General features: G+C 38.3%; 1 protein-coding gene across 1 annotated transcript; it reads left to right on the top strand.

Moving 5' to 3' along the window:
- Window positions 1-727: 727 nt before the first annotated feature.
- On the top strand, window positions 728-13,206 carry LOC116304678 (uncharacterized). Its single transcript, XM_089028845.1, has 4 exons — window positions 728-964; window positions 1,084-1,627; window positions 2,865-6,666; window positions 10,414-13,206. The coding sequence occupies exons 1-4, from the start codon at window positions 940-942 to the stop codon at window positions 11,752-11,754; spliced, it is 5,712 nt and encodes a 1,903-aa protein (XP_088884971.1). The 5' UTR covers window positions 728-939; the 3' UTR covers window positions 11,755-13,206.
- The last annotated feature ends 784 nt before the right edge of the window (window positions 13,207-13,990 follow it).

The raw sequence follows: 13,990 nt of genomic DNA, 5'->3' as shown, positions 1-13,990 counted from the left end.
TGTTTTCCTTTTTTTGTCCCACTTTCCTTACTCTTCTCTTTTATTTTTCTTTCTTCTTTCTTCTTTCTTTTTTGCTATTTCTGTCTTTTTCAAGGATGCGGCCTGCCGAAAAGTCTTAGTATTTGGAAGCCATCTGTGCTGCTTCAACTGTGGGTCATTGAGACGTCCCGTTGAAAAATATCCAAAGCTCTTTCCCTGGGTCACGACCGTAACTGGGACACTCATTAAAGCTTACCAGGGCCTTGAACTACTGATTATTTTGAACTTCTTGATTACATTGTTTTGGTGGAGTCTGATAAATGAAAAGAATCCTAAACTTTGCATCTATTTGATAACAGCATTGTTGGCGGATTTGCTATCTGCCCAACAAACCCCTCGAAGTAATGTTTTTCTAATTGTATCATCTGTGGTCATTTCCGGTATGCGGACAAAAAAACACTGTTTAGTACATATTATTTGTAGCACGCCTGCAGGCTCAAGTTACGCTATTATTAGTCCTTATCACTGTCAAAAAATATTTCTTAAATCTCTTGTTTGCCTCGTGAACTGTAAGACCTGAAACTTTGCATGTCGTGTGAAATCTTTGAGAAAATACGGGCTGTTCGATTAAAATAACTTGAAAGGATTGATCTAGGGGACTTATATAGGGCTAACCTCAATGTCTTCCTTTTCAAAATATGTAATCTGCATTTTTTTGAATAAAGTATTATTATTATTATCTAATCTTTATGCTGATTCTACATCGACGTACATGGGCACAGAATTAAGGCAAAATAACTAAACGCATTCAAGGCTTCAAGGGATTGAACTGTGGTCTTTCTTTCGTCTGCGGATTTTTGATTCCGTGCATTTCTTGAAATGGGTTTTCAAAGTATTTCCAGAGTTAATAGAGGGGAACTCTGGTCTTACGGATAAAATACCGGACTAAAGCAAGCAACGATGGTGTATCGTTTTACTTTGATTGGTAAGAGTTTTCAATTTTTAAATCGTTAATCTTTTGTAGTTGATGTTACTTAACATCATCCTCTCATCACAAGAGCTGTTGCACCGTAATTCTAATTGCTCGTGTTATATCTTTCTCAGGGTTTATTCTAGTCTTCATTGTGCCGTTGGCACTGCTTCAACAGATACAGGACAATGATGTCCGGAGGCTTAAATCCAACGCTAACTTCCAAAGTGAAGGAAATAATCAAAATTCTACAGACGATGTTTATGGATTTATTAATGATTTGGTCAAAAGATCAACGACAGATAAGCGAAAGAAGATTTTTCCAATTAGACAAATGATTAAGAATTCGACAGTCTTATTTCAGGAGTCGACTCAAAGTTTGCATGAATTTTTCAGTCAAAATCATGCCGCTCAAAGATCTGTTGCCAATAAAAATGAAGCTACAAGAAAATCAAGTAGAACGGTGAAGGAAAAGCTAACTAATTACTCTTCTACAAAGACCTCACAAGGATTAGACGCCATAACTATAGGAGCTGTTTTGCAGGCGCTGATAACGGGGCTAAGAGATAAGAGAAAGAAATCTAGTCTAGAGAAATTGTTTGCGCATAACAGCCACTCAGAACTATTACCAGGCGGATCTTCATCTGTCTTTATTTCAAGTATCGTTTTACCAACAAGGTGAGTCGTTTATATTCTTTTTCATCCAGTAGGTTTTCTGAATTGGAAACTCAGACAACATACCACAATGAATGTCTAAAAATGGGTAGCATTTATCGATAAAGTTTGTTTAAAATCAAAAACAATTAATGGAGATCTACGGAAGAGATCAACTATTGCGGATGATAAAGAATTCAATTAAGACAGAGACTCTCGAGTAGACATGACGGTATTTCCATTAAAACCGACTAAGAATAATTCTTCTAAGGCTGCACCCTTAGAGTAGTGAATTGAGCATTGTTCGATCCAGAGAGTTTTTGGCCACAAATAAGACTGTTTTAGCAAGTAGTGAAACTCTATCGCGAAACCACGAAGTGTTCTAACCGTCTAGGAAACATTTATCAAAAGGGGATTAGAAACCTTAACGTCGTTAGTGGGTGGTACGATGGCTATTGTCAATCCTTACACGCCATTTGTCTGGCACCTTATGGTTGCAAATTGGGTGTTCACGCTGCCTGTGGTTAGCGAGATAGCAGTGCAAATATTTGTACCCTTCAAGTACATGAATTATCTTCAAGTTTTGTCCAGAAAAAGTAGTACACTCGAGGTTTGACTCCGTGTCTGCTACACGATATACTAAAGGGGTTTTACTTTGCCCGTGATACGAAGTTTTATGATTAATAAAATGATCAACAGAAGAAAACAAACGAAAACAATGGAATTAGAAGTCTATTAATCTGTTTGTAATTTTTTTTCACTCTCGCGCGACTAATAAAATCAGTACATACGGTATATCTCTACTCCTGCGATACAGGAATTGTTGTTTTATCGAAAAATAGGACTGGATGAGTTTCGACTCGAGATGATTATGATTATGATATTTATATAGCGCTCTTTTCCATATGGATATGTTCGAAAGGCGCTTTACAATGATTATTGGATGAGAGATGGTTAGTATGAGGTGTAGCCTGCACTTACTGTGGTCACTGCCAGGGTTTCTCCGATGTTGGTTAGTAAATGTGGAGAGACGGGACCGCCATATAAAGTGGTCATCTGAGCCACTTGAAAGTCTAACCATTTGCAGATGTAATTACAAAGGCAGCACTTTCTCTTCAGTTATTTTAAGACCCTGAGTGTTGGTCCGGCCGGGACTCGAACCACGACCTCCCGCACGAAAGTCCGATGCTCAACCGAGCCAACCGGTTGGCGGTAAACAGTAAACTGTATCTAACTTCTAGCCGGTTTTTTTACTTTTCAGAACGATTGCAAATCCTATTCAAGTCACAACAGCTGTACATGCAGAACAAACGCACGACCTGGAAGAGCAGTTAAATCAAGGCTCGCCTTTTGTTGGAATTACAAGAGCGATCAGTTCAAATGGGCACGTTACTGGAATCGATGAAAGAACACTGTCGTATTCACAGTCTTTATCGCCGTTTTCATATACTTTGGAATCTGAAGAACTGCCACTATCATCACCATCTATCAATTCGATATCATCATCTGTACCCCAATCTTCATTAAATAATGTGGAATTTCAAGTCTTGCCATCTTCGTCGTCATCAGCAGTAGCAATAGTATCAAAGACAGCAACAAGATCAACATCACAATCATCATCATCTGTCAAATCACTATCATCTGTGTCATCGTTTTCATTTTCAACTGTCCAATCCAAAGGGTTGTCATCATCATTATCAGCAGCAATAATATCTTCAACTTCTACATCCTCGACAACAGGAACTGCAACTCCATTATCATCTTCGCCTGTCAAATCATTAACAATACCATCATCCTCATTAACTGTTGAACTCAAAGGGGTGTCATTGTCATCATCAGCAAAAATAGCATCAACAGCAGCAACAACATCGTCATCACGTAGTATGTCAACATCATCAGTGACGCCAGGATCTTCACGGAACAGTCAATCGACAAATAAAACAACTACGACAGACGTCACCATATTAACTACACATTCTGGAACAAGTTATCATGTAACATCATTGCCTTTGGAAAGAACGTTAGATGTTCATCCCACCTCGGTAACAATACCAGTATTGCAGTCATCATCCGTGCAAACACCATCTTCACTGTCATCGCAAATAATACATACGTTTTCATCAGCAGCAACAGTAACTTCATCAGCAACAGCAGTGGAAGCGTCTCTTTTGCGGTCCTCAAGAATGACTGGAGCATTTCCATCATCATCATCATCAGTGTTATCATCATCATCAAAAACAACAGAAACTGAATACCCTATGTTACAACCACAACTACGTCAAGGATTTTCATCATCATTATCACCATCACCATCATCATCACTGTCATCGTCATCATCATTATTATCATCATCATTATCGAAAGCAACAGCAAGGACAACGCCACTGATACAGCCATCAAAGCCTCATCAAGGACTTTCATCATCATCAACATCAACAACAACAACATCATTATCATTATCAACGACCCAAAAGTTTTCACCGTCATCTTTCCCTTCATCACTAGAGAGTCAAGATATTTTATTCTCATCTTCATCATTTGATACGTCATCTCTAACATTTGTACAACCAACAACACGAGTAGAAATATCAAAGTCATTTTCTGGGCATGGTAAAGTTATATCACCTTTTCCATCAACAACTACAATGCTTTGGCCATCTTCTTTTCCATTATCTCCACAGCACTTTGTTTATTTACCTTCTTTGTCAAAACAGGATGTAATGTCGACTGGAACATTCGTCTCACAGAATGAAAAATCAACAATCAATTTGTTTTCGTCGAAGACGTTATCTGTCCCAACACACTCCAATTCTTCACGAACAAATATGTCAGCTATGAATAACACATTGCGTTCATCGGTAATATTGACATTACCATTAGGAGGGGTAATAGTATCTCCTGCGCTGTCTCCGATAATATTCTCAGAACCTTCAACTTCAGTGCACCTAAAGTTGGCACCATTAGAATCGCAATTACTATCATCATTATCGTCTTCAACATCCTCTTCGAAACCTGATCGAGTTTCTACAGTATCAACTACATCAACCACATCATTGGAAAGTATTGGAGGTAGCATTAAACCTACCAAGTCTTTGTTGCTATTAACGTTATCGACAGACGCTGTTAAATCTGGTTCCTCAAAATATTTGTGTACAGAGATGGATTTATCATCATCAACACTATCATCTTCGTCGATTTTGTCATCTTTATCATCTGTTAGGTCAACAATTCCATTGCATTATCCAGAGATGATATCATCATCATCAACAACATTAAAATCATCATTATCATCTACATTATCCGCAACATTTACATCATCTGCATCATCATTGTCAACACCACCACTATCATCATCATCAACAACAATAAAAACAGCATCATCTTTCACACCATTACCAACTACATCTACAGCAATACTCACATTATCATTATCAACAACACCATCATTTTCAACAACATCGTCATCAACACCAGCATCATCATCATCACAATCCACACCAATACCATCATCACTATCAAGAACATCGTCGGCACCACCACAACCACCATCGCTATCATTGTCAAAAATAACACCAATATCAATATCATCAACAACATCTTCACAATCACCATCATTATCATCAGCAACATCATCATTATCAACAGCATTGTCATCACCACCACCATCAACGTCACTCTCAACAACACCACGATCATCTTCATCTCAGTTGGTCACGACATTGTCATCACCAGCACCATTAACGTCACTCTCAACAACACCACGATCATCTTCATCTCAGTTGGTCACGACACTGTCATCAGCTTCATCTCAGTTGGTCACGACGTTGTCATCACCACCACCATCAACGTCACTTTCAACAACAACACCATCATCTTCATTTGAGTTAGTCCCGACTACAACCCGGTCATATTTGTTAATGCCAGCCATACCTAGTGTGTCACCAACACCTTTGCTCAACTCGCCCTCACCCATACAGTCGTCTTCAGGGAGTGCATTACCGAGCACGTATATTCCTAATGCGGCCTCTTCTTATAACGCCGAGACCCCCACATCCCAAGGGAACATAATTGACAATAAAACAGGACAGAGTTCTAGGAAATTGCGGTTTCTCTTTACCTCTGTTTTGTCTGGGAAACAAAAGACACCTGATCTCTTTTCAAACAACCAGCTCAACTCAATGCTCCTGTCAACAAGTATTAATGGACCGACTATAAGTTCTGGTTCCGTTGTTAGAGGAACAGTATGGACATTAATGAAACCTCTGAGTTCTCAAACGGAAACCTCAACTGCTATGTCAACAGATACACCCTTTCATAATAATAAACTACATCAAACATCTATTGTCTCAAGTATTGATGGTGTTTCTTACCAGTACCATGCCAAAAGTCACGAAGAAATGTCAAGCATCTCAACGTCTGCAGAAAGTCAATTGGTTAAATTCACCGTGGATTATTCTAGAAAATTGAACTTTACAAAATCAGCTGAGATTCGTCCAACATTGATCAAGGCCTTGCCGACCGCAGTATTTACATCAAAGGGGATTAATACTAAGTTTAGAGTTAATCCTTCCTTGGTGATAGAAGGCTCTAGAACATCCGAGACAGGAACACATGGTTTAAACACGAAGGAAGTTTCGTCATCTGAGGAAGCAACGAGCATGCGCGTAACTTCATCCGCAAGGGAAACTGGAGTGACCGAGAATAGCAGGATTTTATCATCATATTCATCACGCGATTTACTGAGTTCAATAAAAACAGAAACGTTACTGCACTTGCGAACGAAAGGAACTATCGAATCGACCCCCATTTCTGATTTTTCTCCGTACTCTGTTTCAAGGCCAAAATCTAGTTCTCTTGACTTTCATAAGCGCTCATCAACTCAAAAAGAAGTGCAAATTCTTTCTACAAAGGAAACACTTTCATTGACACGAACACCAGCAGCACTTAAGCTTTCGACGTCTACTTCTGATGAATTCCCGGATGTTACCAAATCGGTGTCAAAGGAAATGAGAAGTGAACCACCTGTCTACCCACAAGACAGCATGACGACGACAGATGTAGAGGTAAGTGAGGTATAATGCACGTGTTTAGACGACAGGAGTAATTTGGAAACTTCAGCAAAACCTTTCATTGTTAGACAGCTTACAAGATTGTTGTGGTTTTAGAGTGATTAGAACATTACAAGCTGCTTACTTTGATGTGATTCTTTCATTAAGAATGTCAATTTGTCACGAACTTTGATAGTGACAAACTATTGACAATTATTATTTCATGAAGTTTTTTCTGAAAAGAATAAATCGAAAGAAGGTATTGATTTCTAGACGAAATTTTGAAATGAGTCGAGTGGGACATGTTACGTGACATAAATGGTTTCCTGCTCCGAACCAATCATTTACAAGGAAACGTCACGCAAGGGTATCAGAGATAATAGATTCGAAGGCTTCTATCATGTTTGAAATTTGCTGTAATTATTAGGTTATTTAAACTACGTTTCTTCCATATTATTCTTAGAAATATTTTATTAGAAACTTAATAACTTGTTTATAATTGCTACGTGTATCATCATTTTGGCGCTACGTTTTGAAAAGTTCAATGAAACTCGTCCGTTCTTTCTAATTGTCAGTGCCGTTAGCTATAACAAACTCTGGCTTTCGTAGTTTTGCGGGTAGTAGCCATATTGTTATTAAAATCAAATTGCTTAATTCCAAAAACTACAATAATTTGATTAGAAGTATCTAAATTAGAAGTATCTTTATCCCTTTGTTTCGCTTTTCCGTCACATTTTTCTGTTTCTTTTTACTTTTTCTTTCTTTTTTTTTTTTCTTTTTCTTTCTTTTTTTTTTTTTTTTCTAGGCCCCTTTCCCCCCATTTTTATGAAGACATATTTGTCCTTCTTGAAAGGATAAAAAAGTTCTTAGTATAATCCTAAAGGGCTTATGTACTTTTTATTTCGATAAAAGGACCTCGATTGAATTTCAAAAAATTAACACCAATTTTGGTCTGTGTTCTCAATATTCCATTGAATTATTCATGTCGTATTTTCTTTTAAATACTTTGTTATTAAATATACTTCCTATATCTAGTCACAAATAATTCATTCTAGACAACCACGAAATTAAAAATCTTCAAAAAACTTCATTTTATATGAGTTGTATTCGTTTTCCAAGTCAATCTGGTTACACTGATCAGTAGAACAAAAGATATGTAGATGGTGACTTTCTAGACCGCACGGGCTGATTGGTATTATTAGAAAATGAAAGGCGGAAGATTGAAGTCACAATACGATGGAATTGGTAAACTCTTTCATTTTCTTCCTCTTGGCTAAAATTCAAGTTGACGGGTTGATATTTCACTTTATTAAGTCAAATCGACCAGGCAAACACTCAACTGTCAACTAGATTTGGATTTGCGATTCTCATTGGTCGGATTCATTTAAGAAAGCCAACCTAGTGTAAGTATGATGTGACGAATGATCAGATGAATATTTCCCTAGTTTGGAGCTGAAGTCCGCGCTGAAAGAAATCGCAGTCGTATAGCATTGATTACCGCAAAGATTCTTTTCAAATCATACTAGAATGGAGATTTTATATCGCAATATAGGGCCAGTTTACCAGAACAACGTTGCCTGTAAATCTTAACAACGCATTCCTCTTCTCTAGAGCACAGGTATTTATTGTTGGGACACGTGTGCCATTTTTTCCTGTTTCTTCTTCAATATTTGATTCATTTTTTCGCGGTATCAAAAAAGTCAAACTTGTGCAATGCCTCAAAATCATTTCTTTTTTACCTAATATTCTACCTTTTTTTTTTCCATTCTCGTATACCTGTATTTTTATGATTTTTTTTTTATTACGAATTTTGGCTATAATATCTTCAACCAATTTAATGCTTTTCTATATTGATTTTCTGACCACTGGAAGCTGGTCGATACAACAACAAAAACATTAATTTTCTCATTATATTTTCTAGTGCTTTCGATGTCACAGACGAAATTTCAATTTCACTATGCTTGTTTCAGTAATTCCAACTAAATATTTTTATTTTTTCATAAATACATACAGTATATTATTTTTTCATAGTTCAATTTCTATAATTCTACTTGGCTTTTAAGATAAAAAATAGACAGACTTTCAAATATAATTGATTGATTATCTACCCAGTTTTGGGCTAAATCTTGAAGTCTAATTTGTCATCTGCAAATCAGATAACTTGTAACTTTTAGTATTCTGTATAGCAGACGACAGGTTGAGAGTTAGAAAGCGTCTGAGTGCATGTTCCCAGCTTTAATTGTTTTTGTTTTAGAATAGCATGCAATTAATAGCCAGTGGCTAATAAACCTATATGGCCCTCGTTCCATGATAGAATTGGAATTTAGAAGTTGATTTTTTGCAGAAGGGGGAGAACTAGAGAACTTGGAGGAAAAACACTTGAAGCAAAGGAGAGAGCCAACTAGAGACGCCACTCAAATATGACATGAATTTAACCCATTGTCGCTACGCCATCCGTGCTTCAATACGCGATATTCGATTATTGAGCACTTTTAATTTTTGTGCACTGAATGATCGAGTGCAGCAGACGATATTATATGAAGATTGAAAAGTATGCTTCGTACAAATATCCTTAGATTCTAGGAAAATTTCGTTACGGTCGGTTTTTGGCATTGTGTTCAGCTCTGTTGCATGTATAGAATCAGTAACCAATGAGCTTTAGAATATATAGGAGAAATTATGCTTAACGCCAGTATTTACAATATATTAGTTAAAACAGATTTTAATCTTTGGTTTGGACTAATTTTATATCACAACGACTCGAGCTGCATTAAATCTGCATATTCGTAAGACAACTTATTTCTTGCGTTTTCTTTTCTTTTCTTTTCTTTTCTTTTTTCCATTTTTCTTTAAGTGCCTCAAGGATGTAATATTTTCGCGCGCTTTTGGTCCATAGAAAACATCACGCGCTGAGCACTTGGTCGAGGCAAAGTTAACTTTAGAAAATTATTTTTGGACTCAAACATGTGCCGGTCCAATAAGCGGTGTACAAAATCAAAAACACTACTAATCCAGTTGAATAACATTGTATCAGTTTTGGTAAACAATATGATAAGAATAGCCTCGTCTTTTTATTAAAACAGTTGTAGATAATGACAGCTGTGTGTTGTATGATATCGATCTGGCCCTTGAGATTGGTTGGCAGATTTAACGACTTGCACGACACAAATTACTGTAGCCTGGTATTCATTACGAGATCACACTGACGCAATTAGAGCAACACGTGAGTTGAATATGATAAACAAGTTAAGACTAATCCGAATAGTTATTTGATTTCTCTTAAAAGGATTTAGGATTCGAGGCCAACATGAAAATACGAAACAAATACACTCTTTCTCGATAGAATTTGTGACATTTCTTTTGTAGTTTCTTGTTAGCCTTGCATCATCCATGACAATTTTGAGAAGGCAGGCGTACATCTAGAGTGCAAATACTCGTATTCCAAAAACAGTACTAAGTATTTAGTACTGACTTGTACTAAATGGTACTGATAAAACAATTGAAAACGATAGACATTGCACTGTTTTATGCTATTGGTGGTAATTAAACTTTGTACTCTTCCAATCACGGATAAGGTGTTTGTACTATTTATACCATTAGTTTCAATTAATACACTGTATTTACTGCAATCTTGTCATAATTGGTTGCTCACCACCGACAAACCGTGACATTTTCTCAGCTTCGTCAAGTATTATTTTATACCTTCTCATTTTATATCTGATCCACAGCTAGATTTTAATGTTGTCCTCTCTTTACTCACAGGTATCCAAAACTCTTTCCCCACGAGACCCAAACAAGCTAAACCCCTCGATGGCATTCTACTCCATCTCCCCTACCCCAACAATCTACACCTTCCCATCTTCATCCTCCATCACTGATGGCAATATCTCCACGGCAACCACGTCAGACGACTCAAACACTGGCATGAAGAACGATGATTCCCCAAACAACAAGATCCTTCTCTTTGTCATAGTCGCCACAATCCCTACGCTTTTGCTCTTGATATTGATAGCGATTGTCTTATTTCGACGAGTCAAAGAACGTGAAGCCGAGCCATTTTATAAGATACAAGTTGAATACACAGACAAACAGCGACGACCACGGAGTGCAAACAGTAGACTCGACCTGACCATCAAAGGTATGCATATCGATCTGGAGTTCCCGAGTCCAGGCGAGAAACGTAAAAGCGCAAGATTATCAGCACCTCCAAATGTGTCGGACGCCCAAATGCGCGAGCTTCAAAAATTATCCCAAGAATGTAAGGACAATTTAGAATGGATAAATGAGGTACTGGAGCGTGAACTTGAATCACCTGAGTTTTTTGGTGGTTCTAGTTCGTCTGAGAATGATGATTCTATGGATGCTGCGTGTACTAATCAACGATATAGTGTTTATTCGGCTTGCTCCGAAAAGGAGAAGGAAAATTATGAAGTGAGTGAAAAAATAATCAAGCGTGATTCTCCTAAGCACACGAAGTACGACGAGAAAGAGGAAAAGGAATTGAAATCGGATCCAGAAAATGATGCTGATAATAACAGTGATTCAGTGAATTTGAAAGATGATTCTGATGAATTTAAGATCAAATTAGACCAAAGGACTTCTCCAAAAGTTCCATCGAAGCCACAGAAACCAGAAATCCCGCCTAAACCTAAAATTAAGTTGACCGCGACGGATCGAATTGGAACGATAGTGAATCCGTTATCTTCGACTATCTTTATAGAATGTACAGCACGTGAGGATGAAAGCAAAAATAAAATAGATTCAGTGCTATCGAAAAAGAACGCACCAAAGGAGAGAACGTTGTTGAAGAAGCCTCCTATTCCCGAGAGAAAAGGAAAAGTGGCGCGCAAACCAGAGAAGAATACAGTCACTAAGCAAGAAGTTTGTTTAACTGTTGAGAATGAAGCCAAGAAGGAATCACCCTGTTCATGTAACAGAATGAGTAAGCCACCAATCCCAAGAAAACCTGAAGGGTTGGTTATAAACAGCTTTAGAACAAAACCGAGGGATAACGCAAATGTTAAAGCGACTTCTACACTTTATCGAAGCGGTAGAAAAATTGAAGTCTGTTGCACACCGCGTAAAGCTTGTGAAGCTGTGTAAAGCCCATACGCAGAAGATGTTACCCAAAGTCGCGCGTCGATGCAAGCGCATTCTTCCATGCGCGCGTGCCGTCCTCTTCAAGACTAGCGGTTCTTAGAGCGTGTTTCATATGAGTAGGAAATGATACGGCAAACTAGTAGTCGACCTGTAGCCGTACGGTATTATGACGTAGCCGTAATAAACTCAGTACGCGTTGTGATTGGAAAATTTACATGGACAACCATTTCAAATAATGTTATGGTATGTCGTACCGCGTATCCAATTTAGGTCCATACTGTACGTTTCCTACTCATATAATGGATCAATCATCTTTTGTAACTCTTCCAATTCCTATATCTAAGACCAGATGTCAGACAGTGCGCACAATATACCTTCGCCGTTCTCTTGAGACTGCTCCATCTGCCGGTCTGTCTAATGCTAAACGGGAAAGGGACCTTTGACTCTACATCTATTATCTGATTACAGCTGTTATTAGTCAATGCAAGTTTAAGCTAGACGGTTAATTTCCTTGAATTCTATAGCCTTATGGAATCAGGGCGACCGGCCAAGTACTCCTGTCTCAATAGAAATGGTTGCTTTTAGATTACCAGCATTAATTATTCTTTCCAATGTATTTTTATTGGCTGCCGTCTGCACTGATAGATTCGCTCTGAAAAACTAATTTTTTAGCCATAGGAGATTTACAACACTGCTTGCATTAATGGCTAGCAAATATTCGTATCGGAGAACGGGCCCTTGAATAATGTTATCCGTTGCGTGCGGATCCCAATTGTTCTGATTGGATTACCAGTATTTTTGCACAACAAATGCTATGTCGATTTAATCAAACGGTATTCTCAAAGCAGCTATAAGAAAAATTGTTATCCGCTGACCAACCATGTGACTTGATTGCGGATTCATAATTTATAAAAATGAATTCCTATTTAAAAAAAGACAAGATTTAGAAAGCCGGGCCTGGCTAGCCTCCTGAGCAGCCTCTGTGAGGCTCGTGAATTATGGGAACCGGAAGCGCCTCACAGCGGCTGCGCAGAAGGCTAGGCCTGGCAGGTTGAAGACCAATCTTTTTTGCTCCAACCCAGGCCTTCCCGTCTTCCTTGCGTCGCTGCGCAAAGAAAAATGGATTTTTAAGATTGTAATATTTTGGTTATTTAAAAGAAAGCTGCTCATTTTCTCTAGAGTGAAGTCATTAAACCCGTGAAATAGATATTAGACTAATACACTTTAGTAGACCCTAATTCCATTGTTTTCTTTTGTTTCTTTTTGACTATTACACGTTGACTAGTATTTTTTATTTGACGCGTTAAATGCCTTCACTCTATTTCTGTTTGATCACAAAGACAAATGTTTAAAGCGACATGATTGTAGACGATATATTGATAATGATAATAATAATAATGATAATAATAATAATATATATTTGATCATAAATGAATAAATGTATTTTGAAGCGTTGGTCTATGCATTTTGCTTAAGAAACAATTTAGTAATATATCCGCACTGATTACTACTCATTATCACGTCAAATCCTCTTGGGCTGTTGCGCTTTTGGGCTGTTGCGCTGTTGGGATATTGGGCTGTTGGGCTGTTGCGCTTTTGGGCTATTGGGCTGTTGCGCTGTTGGGCTATTAGGCTGTTGCGCTGTTGCGCTGTTGCGCTGTTGCGCTGTTGCGCTGTTGGGCTGTTGGGATATTGGGCTGTTGGGCTGTTGGGCTGTTGGGCTTTTGGGCTGTTGGGCTGTTGGGCTGTTGGGCTGTTGGGCTGTTGGGCTGTTGGGCTGTTGGGCTGTTGGGCTGTTGGGCTGTTGGGCTGTTGGGCTGTTGGGCTGTTGGGCTGTTGGGCTGTTGGGCTGTTGGGCTGTTGGGCTGTTGGGCTGTTGGGCTGTTGGGCTGTTGGGCTGTTGGGCTGTTGGGCTGTTGGGCTATTGCGCTGTTAGGCCGTTGGTCTATTGGGCTGTTTGGCTATTGCGCTGTTGGGCCTGTTGGGCTTTTGGAAATGTTTTTTTTTAAATGTATTTGGTAAGGAAAGCCGAGATTCCTTGGGGGAGGGGATACGGTACATTTTTATTATGTTGGCAATTGTATTATTTCATAATTACATGAAAAATTGCTAACTATTTTTGTCCAAGATTGTAGCTATAAACGAAAATGTTTTTTCCTGCTCGCCCCCAATCACGATTATCTCTTTAATTTTCAGGTTGTCAGCTCACCTCCAAAACGGATATATAAAAAATATAATC

The sequence above is a fragment of the Actinia tenebrosa genome, unplaced genomic scaffold, assembly GCF_029948245.1.
Source record: "Actinia tenebrosa isolate PJP-AT-01 unplaced genomic scaffold, QUT_ActTen_1.0 PGA_scaffold13__45_contigs__length_12533684, whole genome shotgun sequence".
In the NCBI taxonomy this organism is placed as follows: Eukaryota; Metazoa; Cnidaria; class Anthozoa; order Actiniaria; family Actiniidae; genus Actinia; species Actinia tenebrosa.
This window is presented reverse-complemented; position numbering and strand designations above follow the sequence as displayed.

Excerpts from the sequence above, each read along its gene's own strand:
- LOC116304678 (XM_089028845.1), top strand. The coding sequence starts at position 940 with ATGGTGTATCGTTTTACTTTGATTG. Across the intron at positions 965-1,083 it reads GTATCGTTTTACTTTGATTG|GGTTTATTCTAGTCTTCATT; the intron begins GTAAGAGTTTTC and ends TATCTTTCTCAG. Across the intron at positions 6,667-10,413 it reads TGACGACGACAGATGTAGAG|GTATCCAAAACTCTTTCCCC; the intron begins GTAAGTGAGGTA and ends CTTTACTCACAG.